We start from the raw sequence: 26,222 nt of genomic DNA, 5'->3' as shown, positions 1-26,222 counted from the left end.
CCCGAGCATCCACTAGGACGTCAGAGAAAATGAGAATTTACTCACCGGTAATTCTATTTCTCGTAGTCCGTAGTGGATGCTGGGCGCCCATCCCAAGTGCGGATTGTCTGCGATACCTGTACATAGTTATTGTTACAAAAATCGGGTTTTGTTGTGAGCCATCTCTTCAGAGGCTCCATTTGTTATCATACTGTTAACCGGGGTTCCTATCACGTGTTATATGGTGTGATTGGTGTGGCTGGTATGAGTCTTACCCGGGATTCAAAAATCCTTCCTTATTGTGTCAGCTCTTCCGGGTACAGTTCCTAACTGAGGCTTGGAGGAGGATCATAGGGGGAGGAGCCAGTGGACACAGATAGTCCTAAATCTTTCTTTAGATGTGCCCAGTCTCCTGCGGAGCCGTCTATTCCCCATGGTCCTTACGGAGTCCCCAGCATCCACTACGGACTACGAGAAATAGAATTACCGGTGAGTAAATTCTTATTTTTTGCACCAGCACCAGGCGCAGAGCCCGGTGCTGGTTTTAAAAATACGGGGGATCCCCTGTCAAATTTTTCCCCGGATTTTTAGAACCAGGACCAGCTTGAAGAGCCCGAGGCTGGTTATGCTTTGGAGGGGGGACCCCACGCCATTTTTTTCCTTGATTTTACCGTTCCAGCTATAAAAAAAAAAAAAATATTTTTAAAAATATATAAATAATACTTGTGCCTCCAAAAAAGACAAACCAAGTACCTAATCCCTTCTAATATAAATAGATATGCTATTACCAAAAAAAAAAAAACCAAAAAAAACATGTTTTAAATTTTTTTTATTGGTTTCACCCTCCAAAGTGTGGTGGATTGAAAATGACGAATTTACTGTCTAAAAGCACTGTTGTCGAATTTCCAAACTTGAATTGAATACACTTTGGTCGAATTGCAACACTTGTATCATTGCAGAAAAGTCGAATTTGACAAAAGTCGAATTTCAAAAAGTCGAATTTTGAAAGTCCGTTTTTTTTGACGGAAAGCACTGAATTGCATTGACTAATTTTATTTTTTTGGGCGAAAAATTCCCGAAATTCGACAATTTCGGGAATTCGACCGCAATTGCATATACCCCTTAAGCTGGACAACGGCTTTAATGAAAGAATCTTGATAAACATGGCCTAATATAATTCTGGATTCAGAGATGGATGAAAATGCAAAGTCACTTGCAGGCAGCAATTATAAGGAAGGACATGCAGGAGACGTCTCAGAAGAAGACTCCCCTTCTTGCATGTGGCTGCTATATATACGTCACAAGCTAGGATCAATGGTAGATATGCTCCACACAGAGGGCCAGATGTGTAAGCTCCAGCTTACTCAACTAACTTACTGAAGCGAGAACCGCAAGGCCAGGAAGTCTACGTGGTAACATGCAGACCCTGGACTCGCCACTCCCAGAACACCTCCCCAGTTTCTGTGAATGCAAGCATTCCTCCAGCCCCTGCCCACCCTCTCAGTGCCGCTGCTTGTCAATCAGGCAGCGGAAGAGGGGAACTGCAGGCGACAATGCAAGACCTGTTCTGCGCATGCGCAAAATGGACCTTGCGCAGCCGCAGATTCCCAATAATAGAGAATATGCGTGGGATGCAGTACCTGTGACCCACTCTGAATTAGGCCAATAGTCATCGCATTTCGTGGCCAAACCCACAGCCCTTTAGGCTGCACAGTTTGGGGAATCTAGGATTGTTTCTAAGTGGGGTATCGGGATCTTAGTCTTTACTGCCAAAAACACTATTGATTACCTGCCAACCCCCCATGCCTAGTTTATGATACAGATATTTCATAGTCCACTGGTTCCCAAACTGTGTGCCTAGCCACCCTGGGGTGTCGTGAGGCTCTTGCAGGGGTACCTTGGGTTGGTGGTCCAGGACCAAATCAAATTTATGGTCAAAGTGATAGGCAAACCCAGTTCTAGTGGCTGCCAATCATTAAACATATGGCCCATCAGAATACAACTGTACACCACCACATAATTGAACCTAAGAACATACCTCCCAACATGACCCATTCCAGGAGGGACAACATTTTCTGTTCCTGGACTTCTCTCAATTTATAATTGCCATCATCTCTGTTGAACTAGTTCATTAATAAGAAAGGTGTTTCAACACAGGTAGGGCTGCAATCAGGGGGGTACTCCAGGGACCCTTGTTCAGGCCTGACAGACAGGGGGCCCAGGCCTCCTCTGCAGTTGCGAATAAGTGTATAACTGTATATAAATGTCCTCAACAAAATGTCCAGCACCACGGAGGAGACCAAACAAACGACAATATGGGCTATTAGAAAATTACACTATGCCATAGCACTAAACCTCATTACAGGTTGAGTATCCCATATCCAAATATTCCGAAATACGGACTTTTTTGAGTGAGACTGAGATAGTGAAACCTTAGTATTTTGATGGCTCTATGTACACAAACTTTGTTTAATACACAAAGTTATTAATAATATTGTATTAAATTTCCTTCAGGCTGTGTGGATAAGGTGTATATGAAACATAAATGAATTGTGTGCTTAGACTTAGGTCCCATCACCATGATATCTCATTATGGTATGCAATTATTCCAAAATACGGAAAAATCCCATATCCAAAATACCTCTGGTCCCAAGCATTTTGGATAAGGGATACTCAACCTGTATTAGAATTTATTATTATTATTATTATTATTATTATTATTATTATTATTATTATTATTTTTACTATTATTACAAAGTTAGTCATTAAACGCAAAACACATTAGGCTGTCTATCTAATTATCACAATGATTTAATGTACTGTCTGGCACGTCCGCTGAAACACACAAAATCCTGCTCCCAAGTAAGCGTTCGAGGTAATCACACTGTTGTGCTAGTTTATGAGAAGAGATAATTACTTCCTCCGAGTTCTTATTTCTCATTTTTTAACATTCGTTCGTGGTAGCAGCGCGTTTCTCATGTCTTGTCAGAAATAGGGGTGGGTGTCTGTTAGAATTCTCATGTTTGTATGTGGTACTAGTACAAGTCTGAGAAATGCTGAAGATACTGGGCCAGGGAAGGCATGTTAAGATCTCATGAATATTTGAAATTGTTTAATAATGACCAGTTGAAAGATGCTTGATTGAACAATACAGTAAAATGTTACTTACAACCTCTCCCTTTTTACATTTAAAGGATAATACAGTAAAATGTTACTTACAACCTCTCCCTTTTTACATTTAAAGGATAAAGCATATTTTACGTTCATGAGCTCTCAAGGGCTTTCTTCCTAATTAAATAACCCGGCCTAGCTTTTTAGATTAGATATGCACTCTCTAGAAGAGAGTATGGTTAATTATTACCTGCAGTTGTAAATGTTCTGCAGTGTACATTGAAACAACTATACAATTGTATATTGCGCCACCACCTCTCCTGCTCAGTGGCAAGTTTGACATTATTTCTTTAAAGCAATAAACTTGTTGCCATAGATCAGTTCAAATTTTGTTGTATATAAATATCTACCTTTAAAATAGTATGAAAGCAGTATTGAATTGGTTGTATGCTGTAAAATTAGGGTATGCATTGTATAAGATAAAAGTTTCTCTGTAATGCAAACAATACACAATGGGGGTAATTCAGAGTTGATCGCAGCAGCAGTTATTTGCTGCAGTGCGAACGGGTCGGAAATGCGCATGCGCGGCGGATGCATTGCACACGCGTGTTGTTGCCTGGCGACAATTGTTGCCGGGCAACGCCGCCGCCAGCGACAAATGTGATCGCAGCGGCGATCGCCCGAAGATGGACAGGCGGGAGGCATTCCGAGGCAGATACTCACCATTTTCCAGGCGTGGTGAGTCCAACACAGGTGTGTCGAGGCGTTTGGAGGGCGGATGCTTGACGTCAGGACTGGGACCTTCATCGCTGGATCCGTCGCACAGGGTAAGTAACTCTTACCCTGGTCTTGTTTTGCAGGAAACTTTTTTTTAGCATAGCAGGGCTGCACAAGCGTTCACAGCCCTGCTATGCAGAAATACACTCCCCCATAGGCGGAGGTTAGTTGATCGCACCAGCAGCAAATAGTTGCTTGGTGCAATCAACTCTGAATGAGGGCCATGGTTTTGCACAAGTGCTAACAAATTTGCTGCTGCGATCAACGCTGAATTAGGCCCAATGTTACTGTTCTACCTAAACACACAGTATATAAGCAGAAAATCAGGGAAAATGCATATGCGCAGCAAACAGAAAATATGCAGCTAAAATACCACCAAAGCAAGGATCACACCGCTATCTTGCAATAAATAGAAGTGAGTCTAAGAATGGGTACGTACTGTAGGTATATATAAGCACTTCTTTCTTGAAAGATGCATATAATACTCAAATAGGCATATAATCTATGCACTATATATAGTCAAGTACACTATATTGATTTATAGAGGAATATACATTTATTCAAAAATAAAGTGACTGTGGCCTTAATAATGCAACCTTATTAAGGTTGCATTGTCTCTTTATTATTGAATAAATGTATATTCCTCTATAAATCAATATATTGTACTTGACTATACATATAATGAATAGATAGATGCCTATCTGAGTATTATATGCATCTTTCAAAAGGGAGTACTTGTTCTACCTAAACAGCAAGATGTAATGGAATACATTTGTTTTACCGGCGGGCAGGATGACAGCTGTCAGTATACCAACAACAGCATCTGGTCTGCTGGAATCCCATCAGCGAGTCCCCACGCAGGCTCTCTGCACTCGCCACGCTTCGGGACCGGTGGCTCGCTTTGCTCGTCACAGGTTATTTTCCCACTCGGTGGCGTGGACCCACCAAACGAGTGGGACTGACCAGAGGTGGTCAGGATTTCAGGTGTCGGCATTTCACTGGCTGTCTCCTGAATGCCGGGATCCCAACAGCCGGTATATTAACTGCATCCTGATGTAATATACTCAAGCTTTCACACACTTCCTCCCATTGATTAAGTGCTTTCAGCACTGATATATATTTGTGTCGTACACAGGGGCTATAAAATCATTCCTTCAAAGACCGTTTTCAGAGCTTGTTTATGGTTAGGCACAAATCCAGCAATTTGGTGCAAAACTTGCACCTTGAAAAAATATTCTGTGCTGCAGGGGACTGTAACATGTATGACCGGTTTTGCTGCAATACGTGTGGCGTGGCCTAGCCAAACTATACTACAGTGTACGAACAGCTAGCCAGTATGTGTGTCTACAGAATGTACAAGTATGCAGTACTATTTCTGTTTACAAGAAAACTACATTTGCTCCCTCTAAATGTGTGTCATCAAAAAGCTCCCCTAGAGCAAGGTCAAAGCAATACTTCAACAAGCATTTTTTCAGAACCCTTGAGAACATAGCCTTACTTTTCTGTGTACATGATGCTACTGTATTTTATTTTATACCACTAGGGGTAGCTCCTGTATCTTTTGATTATTCACAAAGATTTCACAGTTTTGCAGCCAACATGGCCCACTACCCCATGGGTTGGTGATATTGAGCGGGGCCTATGTTCATGACTAGTATAATATAATTCATGGCGTGTATTCCCAGATTGTCATTCTATTGCATGTGAAAGATTTACCTATAATAAGAAGCAGATCCTGAGAAGGAGGGATGCATGGTTGACCTGACACATTATTTACATAAATCTCCATTACACCATTGTAAAAGTTCTGGTTACAAATATGAAATTAGTTTTTATTTTATTTTATTATTTGTGGAGCACACAAACCTAAATGAACAACAATAAAATCAGACATGGATGAATAAAACACAATCATCAAATACAAATATCCATGAATATCCCAAAAAATTATAATAATAAATGTAAATTGTCAAAAGAGCAATGTAACAGAAATAAATTGAAGCGTATACGAGACCAATCAGATCAAATCAAATCGGGCATGGACGGATATGGCATTTTCTGTAGTAAGAATATAATAGATATATCATAGAATATAATAACTGTTTGCCCCTGGTAATAGTTTGCCTCTTCAAGTAGACAAGAATGAGTATAATCTTGAGTGCCGACATAAACTACTTATATGTGGCTAAATCCATTTCTAATGTTGTAAGCTGCTCTTACTATAGAAGTATAAGGAAATCTTCCAATAGAAGTATAAGGAATCTTCCCACACTGCTGAACTAATTCATATAATTGTGCTGTCTGCTTTAGGGTGATAACGTGTTGATAAACACATATAGCGGTGTTCTAAAAATCTCTGACTTCGGTACGTCGAAGAGGCTTGCTGGTATCTACCCAAATACAGAAACATTTACTGGTAAGGCTGAATGGCGTTGTGTATGATAGCAAATATACTTCCAACATTCATGGTAAGAAAATTAGTTAAAAATTAATATATACCCCATACCTGTCTAATTATCCCCATTTCTCTGACGTCCTAGTGGATGCTGGGAACTCCGTAAGGACCATGGGGAATAGCGGCTCCGCAGGAGACTGGGCACAAAAGTAAAGCTTTAGGACTACCTGGTGTACACTGGCTCCTCCCCCTATGACCCTCCTCCAAGCCTCAGTTAGATTTTTGTGCCCGGCCGAGAAGGGTGCACACTAGGGGCTCTCCTGAGCTTCTTAGTGAAAGTTTAGTTTTAGGTTTTTTATTTTCAGTGAGACCTGCTGGCAACAGGCTCACTGCATCGAGGGACTAAGGGGAGAAAAAGCGAACCTGCCTGCTTGCAGCCAGCTTGGGCTTCTTAGGCTACTGGACACCATTAGCTCCAGAGGGACCGAACACAGGCCCAGCCTCGGAGTCCGGTCCCAGAGCCGCGCCGCCGGCCCCCTTACAGAGCCAGAAGCAAGAAGAGGTCCGGAAAAATCGGCGGCAGAAGACATCAGTCTTCAACAAGGTAGCGCACAGCACTGCAGCTGTGCGCCATTGTTACTCAGGCACACTTCACACTTCGGTCACTGAGGGTGCAGGGCGCTAGGGGGGGGCGCCCTGAGCAGCAATGTAAACATCTTGGCTGGCGAAAATATACCACATATAACCCCCAGGGCTATATGGATGTATTTAAACCCCTGCCAGAACTCACCAAAAAGCGGGAGAAAAGGCCGCCGAGAAGGGGGCGGAGCCTATCTCCTCAGCACACGGGCGCCATTTTCCATCACAGCTCCGCTGGAAGGACGTCTCCCTGACTCTCCCCTGCAGTCCTGCACTACAGAAAAGGGTAAAAAAGAGAGGGGGGCACTAATTTGGCGCAGTTCTAATAATAACAGCAGCTATAAAGGGAAAAGCACGTTTTATAGTGGTATTCCTGTCTATATATAGCGCTCTGGCGTGTGCTGGCATACTCTCCCTCTGTCTCCCCAAATGGCTAGTGGGGTCCTGTCCTCTATCAGAGCATTCCCTGTGTGTGTGCGGTGTGTCGGTACGATTGTGTCGACATGTTTGAGGAGGAAAATGAGATGGAGGCGGAGCAATTGCCTATTATAGAGTTGTCACCCCCTAGGGAGTTGACACCTGAGTGGCTGAGCTTATGGAAGGAATTGCAAGACAGTGTGAGTTCTTTACGAAAGACAGTTGACGACATGAGACAGCCGGCTACTCAGCCTGTGCCTGTCCAGGGGTCTCAAACGCCATCAGGGGCTTTAAAACGCCCGTTACCTCAAATGGCAGACACAGACACGGATACTGACTCCAGTGTCGATGATGAGGAGACAAACGTGACTTCCAGTAGGGCCACACGTTACATGATTGAAGCAATGAAAAATGTATTGCATATCTCTGATAATACAAGTACCACTAAAAAGGGTATTATGTTTGGTGAGAAAAAACTGCCTGTAGTTTTTCCTGTATCCGAGGAATTAAATGAAGTGTGTGATGAGGCGTGGGTTTCCCCCGATAAAAAACTGATAGTTCCTAAAAGGTTATTGGCATCATACCCTTTCCCGCCAGAGGATAGGGCACGTTGGGAAACACCCCCTAGGGTGGATAAAGCGCTCACACGCTTGTCTAAACAGGTAGCACTACCCTCTCCTGATACGGCCGCCCTAAAGGAACCTGCCGATAGAAAGCAGGAGAATATCCTAAAATGTATATACACTCACACGGGTGTTATACTGCGACCAGCAATCGCCTCAGCCTGGATGTGCAGTGCGGGCGTGGCGTGGTCGGATTCCCTGACTGAAAATATTGATACCCTAGATAGGGACAGTATATTACTGACTATAGAGCATTTGAAAGATGCATTTTTATATATGCGTGATGCACAGAGGGATATTTGCCGACTGGCATCAAGAGTTAGCGCGCTGTCCATTTCTGCAAGAAGAGGTTTATGGACGCGGCAGTGGTCAGGTGATGCGGATTCTAAAAGGCACATGGAAGTATTGCCTTATAAGGGGGAGGAGTTATTTGGGGTAGGTCTATCAGACCTGGTAGCCACGGCAACTGCTGGAAAATCCACATTTTTACCCCAGGTAGCTTCTCAACCTAAGAAGACGCCGTATTATCAGGCGCAGTCCTTTCGGCCCCATAATGGCAAGCGGGCAAAAGGCGCCTCATTTCTGCCCCGTGGCAGAGGGAGAGGAAAAAGGCTGCAGCAAACAGCCAGTTCCCAGGAACAAAAGCCCTCTCCCGCCTCCGCAAAGTCCTCAGCATGACGCTGGGGCTTTACAAGCGGACTCAGGCACGGTGGGGGCCCGTCTCAAGAAGTTCAGTGGGCCCACTCGCAAGTGGACCCCTGGATCCTTCAGGTGGTATCTCAGGGGTACAAATTGGAATTCGAGACGTCTCCCCCTCGCCGTTTCCTAAAGTCTGCTTTACCGACGTCTCCCTCAGACAGGGAGGCAGTATTGCAAGCCATTCACAAGCTGTATTCCCAGCAGGTGATAATCAAGGTACCCCTCCTGCAACAGGGAAAGGGGTACTATTCCACACTATTTGTGGTACCGAAGCCGGACGGCTCGGTGAGACCAATTTTAAATCTAAAATCCTTGAACACTTACATACAAAGGTTCAAATTCAAGATGGAGTCACTCAGAGCAGTGATTGCAAACCTGGAAGAAGGGGACTATATGGTCTCTCTGGACATCAAAGATGCTTACCTACATGTCCCCATTTACCCTTCTCACCAAGGGTACCTCAGGTTTGTGGTACAGAACTGTCACTATCAGTTTCAGACGCTGCCGTTTGGATTGTCCACGGCACCCCGGGTCTTTACCAAGGTAATGGCCGAAATGATGATACTCCTTCGAAAGAAGGGAGTTTTAGTTATCCCTTACTTGGACTATCTCCTGATAAGGGCAAGATCCAGGGAACAGTTGGAAGTCGGGGTAGCACTATCTCAGATAGTGCTGCGGCAGCACGGTTGGATTCTCAATATTCCAAAATCACAGCTGATCCCGACGACACGCCTTCTATTCCTAGGGATGATCCTGGACACAGTCCAGAAAAAGGTGTTTCTCCCGGAGGAGAAAGCCAGGGAGTTATCCAAGCTAGTCAGAAATCTCCTAAAACCAGGCCAAGTCTCAGTGCATCAATGCACAAGGGTCCTGGGAAAGATGGTGGCTTCTTACGAAGCAATCCCATTCGGCAGATTCCACGCAAGAACCTTCCAGTGGGATCTGCTAGACAAATGGTCCGGGTCGCATCTTCAGATGCATCAGCGGATAATCTTGTCACCAAGGACAAGGGTGTCTCTCCTGTGGTGGTTGCAGAGTGCTCATCTTCTAGAGGGCCGCAGATTCGGCATTCAGGACTGGGTCCTGGTGACCACGGATGCCAGCCTGAGAGGCTGGGGAGCAGTCACACAGGGAAGAAATTTCCAGGGCTTGTGGTCAAGCCTGGAGACATCACTTCACATAAATATCCTAGAGCTAAGGGCCATCTACAATGCTCTAAGCCTAGCAAGACCTCTGCTTCAAGGTCAGCCGGTGCTGATCCAGTCAGACAACATCACGGCAGTCGCCCACGTAAACAGACAGGGCGGCACAAGAAGCAGGAGGGCAATGGCAGAAGCTGCAAGGATTCTTCGCTGGGCGGAAAATCATGTGATAGCACTGTCAGCAGTGTTCATTCCGGGAGTGGACAACTGGGAAGCAGACTTCTTCAGCAGACACGACCTCCACCCGGGAGAGTGGGGACTTCACCCAGAAGTCTTCCACATGATTGTGAACCGTTGGGAAAAACCAAAGGTGGACATGATGGCATCCCGCCTCAACAAAAAACTAGACCGGTATTGCGCCAGGTCAAGGGACCCTCAGGCAATAGCTGTGGACGCTCTGGTAACACCGTGGGTGTACCAGTCAGTGTATGTGTTCCCTCCTCTGCCTCTCATACCCAAGGTACTGAGAATCATAAGAAGGAGAGGAGTAAGGACTATACTCGTGGCTCCGGATTGGCCAAGAAGGACTTGGTACCCGGAACTTCAAGAGATGCTCACAGAGGAACCGTGGCCTCTACCTCTAAGAAGGGATCTGCTCCAGCAGGGACCCTGTCTGTTCCAAGACTTACCGCGGCTGCGTTTGACGGCATGGCGGTTGAACGCCGAATCCTGAAGGAAAAAGGCATTCCGGATGAAGTCATCCCTACCCTGATCAAAGCCAGGAAGGATGTAACCGCACAACATTATCACCGTATTTGGCGTAAATATTTTGCGTGGTGCGAGGCCAGGAAGGCCCCTACAGAGGAATTTCAACTGGGTCGTTTCCTGCAAACAGGACTGTCTATGGGCCTAAAATTAGGGTCCATTAAGGTTCAAATTTCGGCCCTGTCGATTTTCTTCCAGAAGAACTGGCTTCAGTTCCTGAAGTTCAGACGTTTGTCAAGGGGGTACTGCATATACAACCTCCTTTTGTGCCTCCAGTGGCACCTTGGGATCTCAATGTAGTTTTGGGGTTCCTAAAATCACATTGGTTTGAACCACTCACCACTGTGGACTTAAAATATCTCACATGGAAAGTGGTAATGCTGTTGGCCCTGGCTTCAGCCAGACGTGTCTCAGAATTGGCGGCTTTATCCTATAAAAGCCCTTACCTAATTTTTCATACGGACAGGGCAGAATTGAGGACTCGTCCTCAATTTCTCCCTAAGGTGGTTTCAGCGTTTCACCTGAACCAGCCTATTGTGGTACCTGCGGCTACTAGGGACTTGGAGGACTCCAAGTTGCTGGACGTAGTCAGGGCCCTGAAAATATATGTTTCCAGGACGGCTGGAGTCGGGAAATCTGACTCGCTGTTTATCCTGTATGCACCCAACAAGCTGGGTGCTCCTGCTTCTAAGCAGACTATTGCTCGTTGGATTTGTAGTACAATTCAGCTTGCACATTCTGTGGCATGCCTGCCACAGCCAAAATCTGTGAAAGCCTATTCCACAAGGAAGGTGGGCTCATCTTGGGCGGCTGCCCGAGGGGTCTCGGCGTTACAACTTTGCCGAGCAGCTACTTGGTCAGGGGCAAACACGTTTGCTAAATTCTACAAATTTGATACCCTGGCTGAGGAGGACCTGGAGTTCTCTCATTCGGTGCTGCAGAGTCATCCGCACTCTCCCGCCCGTTTGGGAGCTTTGGTATAATCCCCATGGTCCTTACGGAGTTCCCAGCATCCACTAGGACGTCAGAGAAAATAAGAATTTACTTACCGATAATTCTATTTCTCGCAGTCCGTAGTGGATGCTGGGCGCCCATCCCAAGTGCGGATTGTCTGCAATACTTGTACATAGTTATTGTTACAAAAATCGGGTTATTATTGTTGTGAGCCATCTTTCCAGAGGCTCCTCTGTTATCATGCTGTTAACTGGGTTCAGATCACAGGTTATACGGTGTGATTGGTGTGGCTGGTATGAGTCTTACCCGGGATTCAAAATCCTTCCTTATTGTGTACGCTCGTCCGGGCACAGTATCCTAACTGAGGCTTGGAGGAGGGTCATAGGGGGAGGAGCCAGTGCACACCAGGTAGTCCTAAAGCTTTACTTTTGTGCCCAGTCTCCTGCGGAGCTGCTATTCCCCATGGTCCTTACGGAGTTCCCAGCATCCACTACGGACTACGAGAAATAGAATTATCGGTAAGTAAATTCTTATTATGTGCCCAGACTGTGTGTTATTTATTATTTATTTATTACCAGTTATTTAAATAGTGCACACACATTCCGCAGAGCTTTACAGATGCATCGAGTCATGCTTCTCTTCCATTAGAGCAAAACTGTGGCTATGCTTTTATAACAAACATGGGGCCTGATTTAATGAGTTTGCCGGATGTGCGGGTTCCCGGCCGAACTCGGATGTTTTTTTTTTAAATCGGCATTCATGTACAAGGCAAAACCATGCCTTGTAAATGAATGCTGTTTTAAAATAGCGTCCTAGTACAGCCAGGAACCCGCACCTCTGGCCAACTCGGACTTAATCATCCGGCCCATGGTGGGACAATGCACCACCTAATATTCATGTGGTCGGATTTATATTCTTCAGATACTTATTTATAAGTGATTTCATTATTTGCTACATTTCGTTGAATAGTAGTTCAGACAAGAATAGGACTGCTTCCACTGTGTGTAGGTGACAAGACTACCCTAATAGTCATATCTGCTATTGGATTTGCTGCATCGGAATTGGCCTGGTGCTTTAAACATGGCATTGTGCTTTAAAGACATAAATAGCAGGATTGCCAATACAGGCTTAAAGCACCCACACATAAACATCGATCAAGTGCACGTATACATTACTTGAGTGGATTAAGAAATTAAAAAGTAAATCCCAACAATACCAATACAATTGGTTTGATCTTAGAGATGTAACGCACATCCAGATTGAAGGGGTTAAAATAAAAATTCTTGTGGAACAAAAGACAAAAATCGGTTGTATGAAGGTGAAGGCCAAAGTATTTAAATGTTTTGGGGTGAATTAGATACTCTGTTTTTAATCTGTTGCTGATTCACAATTTTGTCCTTAGAAGTTAATACATAGAAACACTAGATCTAGATCCACTTGTTAAAGTGAACTAGATCCACTTGTTAAAGTGAAAGGTTCCAAGTTTATCCACTGTGTATATCAATAAACTAAGAAAGATTTATTAAAACAATAATACAATTTGTAGTTAATGTTTCATGCAGAAAAAAAAAGTCTAGTGTGAACTGAATAAGAATTCCTCCGCAATTCTTTCAGTGTTGTTATTTGAAGTGACATACGTATCTGATGTGCAGGAGAGGTGGGAAACATTAAAAAGTGCAAAGACCTTTGTATCAAAAGTGTTAGGAAAAACACAAGGAAAAGGAAGCCAGTGTGATTTGCGAAAGAAGTAGCAAATATTGTGAAAGGAAAAAAAATGGCTTTTAGGAAATATAAGCAGACACAAAATAATGAAGACAAAGAGATAAATCTTGTTAGACAGAAGGAGACTAAGAAGGTAATCAGGTGTGCAAAGGCACAAGCTGAGGAGAAAATGGCCCAGTCAGTGGGTAAAGGAGGCAAAACATTTTTTAGGTATATAAGCGAAAGGAGAAAAACAAAAGGCGGAATTATAAAACTAAAGACCGAGACTGGGAGTCTTGTTGAGGGAGACAATGTAATAGCAGATTATCTTAATTATTTTTGCTCAGTATTTACTACTGAAAGAGGGGAAAGGGGCCACAGTTAAGTTGAAGGGAAATTCAGGAAAATGAAACAAGTACATTTACAGAGGAGACGGTCCTAACAACTATCAAAGCTGAAAGTGGACAAAACTATGGGGCCAGATGGGATACATCCAAGGATACTAAAATAACTTAAAGAGGTGCTTGTTAGCACCATTGACATAATTATTCAACCAGTCATTAGCTACAGGAGTAATTCCAGAGGACTGGAAAAGAGCGAACGTAGTCCCACTGCACAAAAGTGAAAGGAAGGAAGAGGCAAACAAATACAGACCAGTGAGTCTTGCATCAGTAGTAGGGAAATTGATGGAAACACTCTTAAAAGAAAGAGTTGTAGATGATCTTAAATCCGGCAATTTACTGGATCCCAAACAGCATGGATTCACTGGGGGGAGATCATGTCAAACAAATCTTATTGACTTTTTTGACTGTGTGACTAAAGTGATGGATAAAGGTGGAGCCTTGGATACAGCTTATCTAGACTTAAGTAAGGCTTTTGACACTGTTCCACATCGCAGACTGCTAAATAAACTTGGAAGATTGGGATTGGATAGTATGCCTTTTTGCAGATGACACAAAGGTATGCAACAGGGTAGACACACCAGGTGGGGTAAAACAAATGACTAAGGACCTAGGTAGACTAGAGGAATGGTCAAGAGTGTGTCAATTACAGGTTAATGGCACTATACTGGAAACTACTGAGGATGAAAGGGATCTAGGAGTCACTATTTCAGGTGACTTAAAGACAGGTAAGCAATGTAACAAAGCAATGAGGAAAGCTAGTCCGATGCTTGGCTGCATTGGGAGAGGAATCAGCAGCAGAAAGAAAGAAGTAATAATGCCACTGTATAGGTCATTGGTACGGCCTCATCAAGAATACTGTGTTCAATTCTGGAGGCCATATCTTCAAAAGGATATTAATACATTATAGACTGTACAAAGAAGGGCAACTAAAATGGTGCATGGCCTACATCACAAAACATACCCAGAAAGACTAAAAAATCTCAATACGTATAGTTTGGAGCAGAGAAGGGAAAGGGGGGACATAATAGAAACTTAACATGCATGGGATAGACATAAGGATATCCTTACCTAAGAATCAAATAAGTTTTGAGCTAAAAATATGGTTAAAAAAAGGGCAGACTAGATGGGCCAAGTGGTCTGCCGTCAAATTCTATGTTTCTATGTTACTAATTATAGGAAGTAATTTGTATGTTAGGTTATTGATTATTCTAAAGTACTTTTGCAGATATGTAAGATGGCAACATTTTTTTTTATCTGAAGTATTTTAGGGATATGTACAAATTACCAGCGGATAGGATGCCGGCTGGCATGATCCCGACAGCGATATCCCGTCCACCAGAATGCCGGCAGCGGGGCAAGCGCTAGGTTATATTCTCCTTCTCTGGGTGTTGTGGACCTTGAATTGTGGGAGGGGTTGGCCACAAGACTTGACTTATACATTATACATTTGTGTAAAATGCATGTAAAGAAATGTAATGGTGTGTGCAAACTGCAGGAATGGATCCTTCATTCTGCTAATCTTCTAAAACCTTGACATGTATATTTTGAGAATGTTGCTGTTATTCATTTTGTTCAGTGGTCCTGTTGCTTCTGATGGTCACTATTAACTGACTAGTTTCCAGCCCGACAAAAAAAAAACAATGGAACTGATGGGATCCGATGCTCTGTTATGTTGAGGGGTGCGTGTGCGCCTGTGTAAACTGATGCAGTTTTTTTTTTTTTCCAGGCACTCTTCAGTACATGGCTCCAGAAATAATAGATAAAGGACCAAGAGGATACGGAAAACCTGCAGATATCTGGTCCCTGGGCTGCACAGTAATAGAAATGGCTACAGGAAAACCTCCCTTTTATGAACTAGGAGAACCACAAGCTGCCATGTTCAAAGTAAAGTTATCAGAAGCTTATGATTATATATATAACGTTAATGTGTTGCACAGTTTTGTAATAAAGCAGTAGTGTCCAGACTCTCTTAAATCACAGCTCCCTAGTATCCACATTTATTTTCCGGTGCCCCTAGGCCAAAAAGAGACATACGTAAAAAAAAAAAACATAAATTGTGCGTATCTGTATTTCTTAGGTTCAGTTGTGGTGGTGAATAGTGTTTGTCCACATAATGATTGACAGCCACCAGCACTGGTTTTGCCTATCATAGTTATCATAAATTATTTGATTTGGTCCTGGACTACTAACCTGTGGCACCCAGTTTGTGTGTAAGAGAGTTTGTACATCTTGGACCAGAATACCTATAGCATATTGAGGTATTATGAGGCCTCATTACTTTTTATTTCTCTAGCACCCATAAGGGATATTGGGGAATCTAGTATGATGGGGTATAGATGGGGTCCAAAGGAGCCAGTGCACTTTAAATTTCTTCACTGGGTGTGCTGGCTCCTACTCTCTATACCCCCTTCCACAGGCAGTTTAGAAAAAAGTGCCCTCAGGAGAGGATGCACATCTCTGAGCTCCAGGGCGTTTTCTTCAATTTCTTTTTAGTGTTTCGGTTTGCTGTTAGGGCAACAGCATATGTGCACCGTGGGAGATAGGGGGAGAACGGTCACCGGCCTTGTGAGTTGCAGAGCCGCTTCCCCGCTGAAGGACCACCGTCCTGAGGGGTTGTTGTTCAGCGGGGCACTGCGCCTTCGCTGTCACAACCGCAGCACGCCGCACACCCCTAACACTGCCTGAAGGTGACGTCTGTGGTGAGTACAAACCGGGGGCCCTGCTAGGGGCGTCCCCCGTTTCAAAGTGCGACTGAAAGTGGGCACGGCGTACCCCCCCCTGGGGGGGTCCCTCTTGGATCCCCCATCTAGACTGGCTGACAATCGCTTGAACTAGCACTTGTGTTACGTTTTTGAGCAAACGGGAGACATTGCCAGTATAAATAATTACTATAGCTCTGGCGCCATATGAGGGTGCGGAGCTACCTCAGAGCGGGACCAGCGGCGTTTTGTTGCCTTCCTCTGCTTAATGCAGCCACAGACAGCGCGCACACAGTGCTTCCTGCCTTACGAGCCACGCTGGAACACTGGTACAGGTTGTAGCAAAGGGGGAGAGCCGCTATTGTACACTAACTGGGTCCTCTACAGGACAGACATATTAGTGTTTACTGTGATGTAGTAGCGGTCATCCTCAATGGGGCTGTACAGCTAGGGGTGTGCTAGTGTCCTCCTCTCTGTGTGTCTCTCTCACATACAGTAGCAGGCTTGAGATATATTACTGTCTGTATGTTACCGTGCTTACTGTGAAACATGGATAAACACAAGCTGTGCAGTGTATGTCACAGTAGATTCTCTCCAGTATCATCTGATTCTGTTTCTAGTGAACAATGCAGCCAATCTTCACAAATCAGTGAAGGGGCTGGAGGAGAGGGTCCAGAGCCCGCATGGCTAGGGTCTCTGAAAAATATGATGTCTGATATGTCATCTCAGCTCACTGCTAATGTTCAAAAGACTCAGCTACTACAACAGGCTGTTGCAGATTTAGCTGCTAGGGCAGATGTTGCACAACCCCCCTCCTCCCATGCAGACCACAAAAGCGTGGTTTGCCTGCTCTACTATCTGACACAGATGAGGATATACAGGAGGATGGCGAGGACTTGGACCCCGTAAGTGGGGATACCGATTCTGCTCAGGGTTTTGAACCCCTAATTCTGGCTGTACGGAAAGTGTTAAAGTTCCCTCTAGAGGACACTGCGTCACAGCAGTCGTTTTTCTTTACACAAAACAAGCCTAGTGTCACTTTCCCTGGTTCTGCAGAGTTAGATGACCTATTCAAATTAGCTTGGAAAAATCCAGACAAAAAATTCCAAGTGTCCAAAAAGTTTTTGAACACTTTCCCCTTTTGTTCCTGAAGGTAGGAAATTTTGGGAAACCCCCCCGGTGGTTGATGTATCAGTCTCTTGACTGTCCAAAAAGGCGGTGATGCCTGCCCCGGGCTCCTTTACTATAAAGGATCCCGGGGATAGGAAAATAGAAGCTACACTCGAATCTGTTTATATGGCAGCAGGTGTCTCGCAACGGCCGGTCATTACGGGTTGCTGGATGACCCATGCGATTCATTCATGGGCCACTCAAATTCAGGAGGGCCTCTCCGGGGCTCTGCCCCATGTCACTATGGTGACCCTCCTAAAGCACATTCAGGACACTACACGCGTCCTCTGTGATTCCCTCAAGGAAATGGGGAACATTAATGCTAGGACCTCAACCATGGCAGTGTTGGCGCGCCGGGCCTTGTGGTTGCATCAGTGGATAGCGGATGCGGAATCCAAACACTGTAGAATCCCTCCCTTTTCAGGGGAATGGCTCTTTGGGGTTGAATTGGATACGTGGATTTCCAAAGGTATGGCTGGGAAATCTACGTTTCTCCCCTCTGGGGTCCCGCCGGCGAGACGCTCCTAACCGTGGCCGTCTGTACAGTCCTCTTGGTCTCACAGATTTTGATCTAAGGCCAGAGGTGCCTCCAATGCGACTAGGGGCACCAGGGGTATGTCAAGAAAGCCTGCAAGCACCAGCTCTGAGGAATAGAACACCAGTTTTGCTTCCAGTAAGGCCTCAGCATGATGGTGCCCCCCCCCCCCCCCCAACCCGAGGGTATCTCGAGGCGGGGCTTGACTGCGCGTGACTTCACTGCGTCTGGGAGGCTTCCTGTCAGGATACCTGGGTCAGGGATTTTGTTTCTCACGGCTACAAGCTGGAGTTCGACAGTGCTCCTCCCCAACGATTTTTCAAATCAAGCTTACCAGTTTTGGAAGATATGCAGGTTACAGTGCAACAGGCCATCCTAAAGTTGGTCAAGTCATTCTCATTGTTCCAGTACCAATAGCACAACGAGGCAAGGGTTATTACTCCAACACAGTGGATTCTAAACTTTTTTGAATCACGGCGCCCTAGAATATCAGAATTTTTTTCACGGCACCCCTAGGTCAAAAATTTCTTATTGAGAAATTTAGAAAGAAATATTACATTAAGTAGATCGTGTTTATATGTCATCCTTAGGGTCAGTTGTGTGGTGAGGGACAAGATTTGCTTCTGTTTGACCACATATTTTATGACTGGCAGCCACCAGCACTGGTTTTGCCTATTATATTGACCATGAATAATTTGAATTGGTCCTGGACCACCAACCCAGGGCACCCCTGCAAGTGTCCCGAGGCACCCCTGGGAGCCACGGCACACAGTTTGGGAAACTCTGCTCCAACCTGTTTGTGGTTCCGAAACCGGATGGTTCGGTAAGACCCATTTTGAATCTAAAGTCCTTGAATCTTTACCTGAAGGTGTTCAAGTTCAAAATGGAATCCTTAAGAGTAATGATTGCAGGCCTGGAAGAACAGGAATTCATGGTTTCCTTGGATATTAAGGACGCCTACCTCCATATTCTGATTTGTCCAACTCATCAGGCATACCTGAAGTTTGCCCTGCTGGATGATCACTCCCAATTTCAGGCACTGCCATTCGGCCTGTCCGCAGCTCCGAGGGTGTTCACAAAAGTGATGGCGGAGATGATGTTCCAGCTCCGGGTCCAGGTTGTCCATTACTCAGACGATCTTCTGATCAAAGCAAGATCCAGGGAGATTTTGCTGCTCCATATCGACCGCACTATTCAACTACGGTCACGCCATGGGTGGATCCTCAACTTACAGAAGTCCCACCTGGAGCCGACTCAGAGGCTCCTGTTCCTGGGGATGTTGCTGCATACTGTGGCCCAGAAGGTGTTCCTACCAGAGGACAAGGTGAGAACACTTCAGGAGATGGTCCGCATGGTGCTCCGACCTACTTGAGTGTCCATCCATCTTTGCATAAGGTTGTTGGGAAAGATGGTCGCCTCATACGAGGCGATCCAATATGGGAGGTTCCATGCCAGGACTTTTCAGCTGGATCTCCTGAGCAAATGGTCCGGATCACATCTTCAGATGCACCGGATGATACGGCTGTCGTCTCAAGCCAGGATTTCCCTTCTGTGGTGGCTGCAATCCTCCAATCTCCTAGAAGGCCAGAGTTTCGGGATTCAGGATTGGATCCTCCTCCAACGAAAGCGAGTCTGAGAGGATGGGGAGCTATGTCACCCAAGGGGCGCAGTTCCAGGGCAGGTGGTCAGCCCACAAAGCCCTCCTTCCGATCAGCATTCTGGAACTTCGGGTGATCTACAATGCTCTGCTTCAGGCCTCTCCTCTGCTCAAGGATCACGCGATCCAAGTACAGTCTGACAATGCCACAGCAGAGGCGTACATCAGTCGGCAAGGAGCAACAAAAAGCAGAGCCTGCATGCGAGAGGTGTAAAAAATACTCCTCTGGGCGAAAAGAAATGGAAGAGCAATGTCTGCAATCTTCATTCCGGGTGGGAAGTGGATTTCCTGAGTCATCACGATATCCACCCGGGGGAGTGGGGTCTCCACCAGCAGGTGTTCCAACAGATCGTCCACTGGTGGGGCTGCCCACAGATAGACATGATGGCTTCTCATTTCAACAAGAAGCTTCACTGGTATTGCTCACGAACCAGGGACAGAGGGCGAGGGCGGTAGATGCACTGAAGTTGCCTTGGTCTTACCGGCTGGTCTACATGTGTCCTCCGATTCCGTTGCTCCCAAGGGTGCTGAAGGGAATCAGAAATCAGGGAGTACAGGCAATTCTGATTGCCTCTGAGGGCGTGGTACACAGATCTTCTGGACATGTCCGTAAAAGACCTTTGGCCTCTACCTCTCAGAAGAGATCTTCAACAAGGACCATTTGTCTACCCGGCAACTTCGTTTGACGGCATGGAGGTTGAGCGGAACATCCTAAATCACAAGGGCCTTTCAAAAAAGGTTATTGCTACCATGGTTCAGGCCAGGAAACCTGTGACATCAAAACACTGTCATATCTGGAGAAGATATGTCTCTTGGTGCAAGGGATGCACAAATCCGCCTGCGGAGTTCCACTTGGGACTTTTCTTATGTTTCCTGCAGGCTGGTGTGGATAAGGGCTTAAGTCTGGGTTCCATTAAGGTTCAGATTTCAATTCTCTCCATTTTCTTCCAGAAGAAATTGGCAGAAATTCACACCTTCTTGCAGGGGGTACTCCACATCCAACCTCCTTTTGTGCAGATCACAGCACCTTGGGATTTGAATGTAGTGTTTGGATTTTCTACAGTCCTCCTGATTTGAACCTCTGCTGACAGTAGAAGACAAGTACCTCATGTGGAAGACGGTGATGTTACTGGCCCTGGCTTCTGCTCAACGTGTTGGGGGCCTTATCGTGTAAAAGTCCGTACTTGGTCTTTTACGAGGACAGAGCGGAGCTCCGGACTAGAAAGCAGTTCCAGCTGAAGGTTGTCTCCGCGTTTCACCTGAATCAACCTATTGTGGTTCTGTCCAGTTCTGATACTTCTGCTCTTCCGGAGGCATTGGATGCTGTGCGTGCCTTGAAAATCTATGTCAAGCGCACAGCTCACATCAGAAATACTGATTCCTTGTTCCTGCTCTATGATGCACAGAAAAAGATTGTCCTGCTTCGAAGCAGTCCATTGCTCGTTGGATTAGGCTTACTATCCTACAGGCCTATGTGTCGGCAGCCTGTTCCTAAGTCTCTGAAGACCCACTCTATAAGATCAGTGGGCTCTTCCTGGGCGGCTGCCCATGGAGTCTCTGCCTTGCAATTATGCTGAGCTGCTACCTGGTCGGGGAAGAACACATTGGTGAAGTTCTACAAATTTGATACCCTGGCCAAAGAGGATACCCAGTTTGTGAAGGCGGTGCTGCAGCAGTCTCCACATGTTCCTGCCCGTTCTGGAAGCTTTGCGACATCCCCATCGTACTAGATTCCCCAATATTCCTTTTGGATGCTAGAGAAAATAGGATTTTAATTACCTACCGGTAAATCCTTTTCTCATAGTCCATAAGGGATATTGGGCGCCCGCCTCAGTGCGTTGACTTTTCTGCAGGTTCTCTTTGTAATTACCTGTTCAGCTGTTGCTGGTCGTTGTATGTTCGTGGTGTGCTGTTTTATAAATCTCACCACTCTTTGTTGTCAAGTTTCCTTCTCTCCTATATGTCCTTTTTCCTTCGGGCACGTTTTTACCTATAACTGCCTGTGGGAGGGGGCATAGAGGGGAGGAGCCAGCACACCCAGTGAAGAAATTTTAAAGTGCACTGGCTCCTTTGGATCACGTCTATACCCATCGTACTAGATTCCCCAATATTTATGGACTAGGGCAAAAGGATTTACCGGTAGGTAATTAAAATCCTATTTTAATAAAAACATGTATTCTGCTCAGCCATTGGTATCTGTATACTTGGGTCAAACACCCATATCCTATATTACAAATGAATGTACACTAGCAGAATGCTGTCATCAAGCAACTGGATTTTCTGAGAATGCCAGTTGCCGTCTTCCCCATCCCAGTCCGCTTTGATGAACATGAAGGCCAGTTTGGGCTGATATACACAATTTATTTTAAGACTGCCAAATGTACTGTCTAAATCTCTGCGTTTTTGGGCAGCCATATAGTAAGTGATGGAAACCACACCATTTCACTATCAACTTATTCATTTTTGTTTGAGAAATTCTTAAATCTTATGCAGGTCTGTTCATTTATTGTATTATATTGTGTTCTGTGCCACAGGTTGGCATGTTTAAAATCCATCCAGAAATACCCGAATCCATGTCGGCAGAGGCTAAGGCTTTTCTACTGCTGTGTTTTGAGCCAGACCCAGTGAAACGAGCTACTGCTGTTGAGTTACTTATGGATGATTTCTTGAGGGTCTCCAGTAGGAAACGAAAGTCCCAGCTTAAACTATCCGGTAATTAATTACCAATATTTCTGTTTACGTCACTGAAATTTGCATAAAGAGTGGATAACGTGCTAGAACTTGCAAACAATGACCGCATATAAAAGCCTATTTCCTGAAGCTTTTCATGTGGTGCACAAAACTACCTGTTCCATGTAAGTGTGGGTTTAGTATGTGTTACAGACAACGGGACCCAGCGGCGGAATGCAGGCGGTGGGGGGGGGGGGGGGGGGGGGGGAGTTTTGCGCAATGCCACAGGTTCTATTCCCACTTTATGGGTGTCGTGGACACCTACGAGTGGGAATAATGCCTGGTTGAGACATAACTACATCCTATAAGTGTAAATGGGCAGAAAACTGCAGAGTTGTACACCACCGTTCTTTCCCTAATTGAGTTGTATCCACTCGTTTTCAGAACTTCTTGGCATTGCATAACTAAATCAATGACAAATTTTGTAGTTAACAATAACTGTGCTTCCGTCTAAGCCTGCATACATAACTTTAAGTAAGGACTGGTGATTTAGAATTGTTTACATCTCAGCCCCTTCTCCACTTGAAGTTAAATGAGTGTAGCTGGTTGGTAAAGGGGCGTTGTCACATGAGACAAGCGTTCCTTGGGCGTATTGATGGAATTGCGGTCTATTCAAAGGTGAACTTATGCAGAGATCCATCTGATTTCAGAAGGTTCTCTTACACAAGGGATAGGACTGGTATAAATGCTGTTAGTGATGTCTACTTTCACAAGCAGATATAAGGTTGGTACGTCTGATACAAGTGAACATTTGCATTAACGTCTGAGCTGATACAGCGCAATAGCATGTGACTCTGAATCAGCCCCCATGTAGGCAAATGACATCACCTGTTTTAATGTGCACATTGAAGCATGCTGGGATTTTGGAGGAGTAGATTATATGTTGCCTTAAACATGATTCTTCATTGTGTATACAAGTTGTTTTATTATACATTTAATTTATTTTGTTTATTTCCTCACAGCCCTCTCTCCAGCATCAAATGGTAAGACTCCATATTAACGCTATCACACATAACTGTATATATATATATATAATGGTAGATGCTCAATCAGCTTAATGATATGATTCAGGTGCTCGAAAGGGAGGGGTGTTTCTAAGAAAGAAAAAAAGAGACATTGTTTCCTCCAGCACCCTGAATGATAACAGTAACCAGATATAAATCCCTCATAATATTGGAATTCAGAGATCTTCGTTACACATATTTGCGCAAATGTGTGAATAAGCCCCATCAAGGCGTCTCTGTATATTTGGGGTCTCTAGCGCTATATCTGGGTGCAGGGTGTGGCACCCCAAAACACCAGCATAAGCCAGAAAGCCCAGGGCAGCATACCAGTGAAAAAAACTATAGTGTTAATAAATTAGTATTTAGGAAGCCGAAGCTATAGAGAAGGTGATACAAAAATGAAATGTAATTAAAATAGAGAAAGTGTTAAAAAATTTAGTAAGTGAAAAGTGTTAATAGAATGTAAAGGTATGCCACACTAAAGCCATCCAGCTCAGCCAGTCCAGAGGCACCACACCTCACACCTCCATTACCCCAATCTGGGTCTAAGATTAACCAGCAAGGAGCCACATGATAATGGCTCCTTACTACAATATGTCTAAGCTAAGAGCTACCTACCTTGGAGCAACCCCATAATGCTCCTTGTGGCATCTCAGGCCATAACTGTATATATCTGCTGTTAATAATTAATTTACTGTAAATAGAGCAGTGCAAAGTAGGTGTGTGGGCAGCACACTGTAGGGCATACAGTTGTACATGACTATTTAATTTTCTTATATATTAGAACATGTTATTGGGGTGTTTTTTTGCCAAGCTTTTTTACAATGATTTTTGTTTTTTCTTCAAATTACAAGAGGGTCTTTTATTTTAATGATACAGTTGCAACAAAATGCGGTGTTCAATTGAGGTGAATGTAAATGTCATTCAGCACATGTACAAAGAGGAATGGTTTATTTGTACTGTTTCTTCCTATTCAGAATATCTGAGAAGTATATCATTGCCAGTGCCAGTGATGGTGGAAGATACAAGCAGTAGCAGTGACTATGGATCAGTTTCACCAGACACAGACTTAAGATCAGAGCCTTTCTCATTTAAAACAAGAGCTAAATCTTGCATAGACAAGGAGGGGAAAACTCAAAGAAGTTTATTCCTTGGGTGAGTGCTGAGTTTTATAAGGCCTCAAGAATATGAACTTTACATGGAGTAATGCATGTAGACCAGGGGTGGGAACCTCCAGCCCGGAAAAGCATTTTGACCATCCCGGGGGCCCAGCTAAGGCAGCTGGCGAGTGTAAAACCGTCCGCTGCGCATGGCATCATGGGAGATGTCGTTTTCTCACACACTGTACTGTATTCAGTGTACAGTGTGAGAAAACGACATCTCCCATGATGCAGTGCTCGGCAGATTGCTCCAGGAGATATGCGGCAGCTTTGGAGAGAGAGGTCTGCTCTGCTCTGGGTGGGAGGAATGGCTGTGTTGCGGTGCGGAGCGGATTCAGGACCTGGACCAGCGGTGTGCAGGAGTCTGGATGGTATCTGTCCTGCAATGGTGGAAAGTGCCCTGCTGGCACTATACTGGGGCATTGTGTGTCTGTCATTACTCGGGGCAGTATGTGTGAGCAGCTATTACTGTGGCCATTATGTGTAAGGAGCACTAATGTTGGCATTATGTGTAAGGCCACGCCCACTTTCCTAGTAGAGAGCGGGCATTGAGGGGGGACGTCTAAAAAATGGCCCGCGAATGATGTTGGAAAAATATCCAAATCGCTCTTGGCAGAAATAAGGTTCCCCACGCCAGATGTAGACTAGTCCGGGGAATTCAGTTCGGAGAGCATAAACATTGAGATTGAAAGGATTTTGCAATGTTTCCTGATGTTTACTCTGTATTTTATTTTATTTTTCCGGCCTATCCAATTTGGCCACTCGAAAAAATGCATTCTCTCGAAAACACACAGGTTCAGTGAAACGGGACTGTTTTTCGGGGATTTGTTTCTTTTGCCTGAGGCAGGAGAAACATTATTCCCAAAAAGCAGCAGCTCATGCTAGTTTACTATGGATAATTGATTAGCCCCCAGCGCTGACAATTACCCGCAGTCACTGACTGGGGGTAATTGAATTCCCCCCTTAAGTTGTTATCCAATTAGCGGATAATTTAGTCCCCGGGCTCTATCTATTTAACTCCGAAAGCCACTAGCGATCTTTATTTCTCTTACGTCCTAGAGGATGTTGGGGACTACGTAAGGACCATGGGGATAGACGGGCTCCGCAGGAGACATGGGCACTTTAAGAAAGAACTTTAGGTATGGGTGCGCACTGGCTCCTCCCTCTATGCCCCTCCTCCCAGTTTACTACTGTGCCCAGAGAAGACTGGGTGCATTACAGGGAACTCTCCTGAGTTTCCTGAAAGAAAGTATATTTGTTAGGTTTTTTATTTTCAGGGAGCCTGCTGGCAACAGACTCCCTGCATCGAGGGACTGAGGGGAGAGAAACAGACCTGCTTTAATGTTAGGCTCTGTTTCTTAGGCTACTGGACACCATTAGCTCCAGAGGGATCGGTACGCAGGTCTCACCCTCGCCGTCCGTCCCAGAGCCGCGCTGCCGTCCTCCTCGCAGAGCCGGAAGATAGAAGCCGGGTGAGTATGAGAAGAAAGAAGACTTCAGAGGCGGCAGAAGACTTCAGATCTTCACTGAGGTAACGCACAGCAGTAAAGCTGTGCGCCATTGCTCCCACACAGCACACACAAACGGCAGTCACTGTAAGGGTGCAGGGCGCAGGGGGGGGGGGCGCCCTGGGCAGCAATAAAACCTCTTTTTCTGGCAAA

General features: G+C 45.0%; 1 protein-coding gene across 1 annotated transcript in view; it reads left to right on the top strand.

The window, feature by feature from the left end:
* Positions 1-26,222, top strand: part of MAP3K5 (mitogen-activated protein kinase kinase kinase 5) — a 368,573-nt gene that overhangs the window by 267,800 nt on the left and 74,551 nt on the right. Inside the window, exons 18-22 of the mRNA XM_063917408.1 lie at positions 6,178-6,283; positions 15,333-15,490; positions 22,202-22,379; positions 23,360-23,380; positions 24,379-24,556. Of these exons, the coding sequence (XP_063773478.1) occupies positions 6,178-6,283; positions 15,333-15,490; positions 22,202-22,379; positions 23,360-23,380; positions 24,379-24,556 (641 nt within the window). The remainder of the gene's footprint in view (positions 1-6,177; positions 6,284-15,332; positions 15,491-22,201; positions 22,380-23,359; positions 23,381-24,378; positions 24,557-26,222) is intronic.

This window comes from Pseudophryne corroboree, chromosome 4, assembly GCF_028390025.1.
Source record: "Pseudophryne corroboree isolate aPseCor3 chromosome 4, aPseCor3.hap2, whole genome shotgun sequence".
Lineage (NCBI taxonomy): Eukaryota > Metazoa > Chordata > Amphibia > Anura > Myobatrachidae > Pseudophryne > Pseudophryne corroboree.
This window is presented reverse-complemented; position numbering and strand designations above follow the sequence as displayed.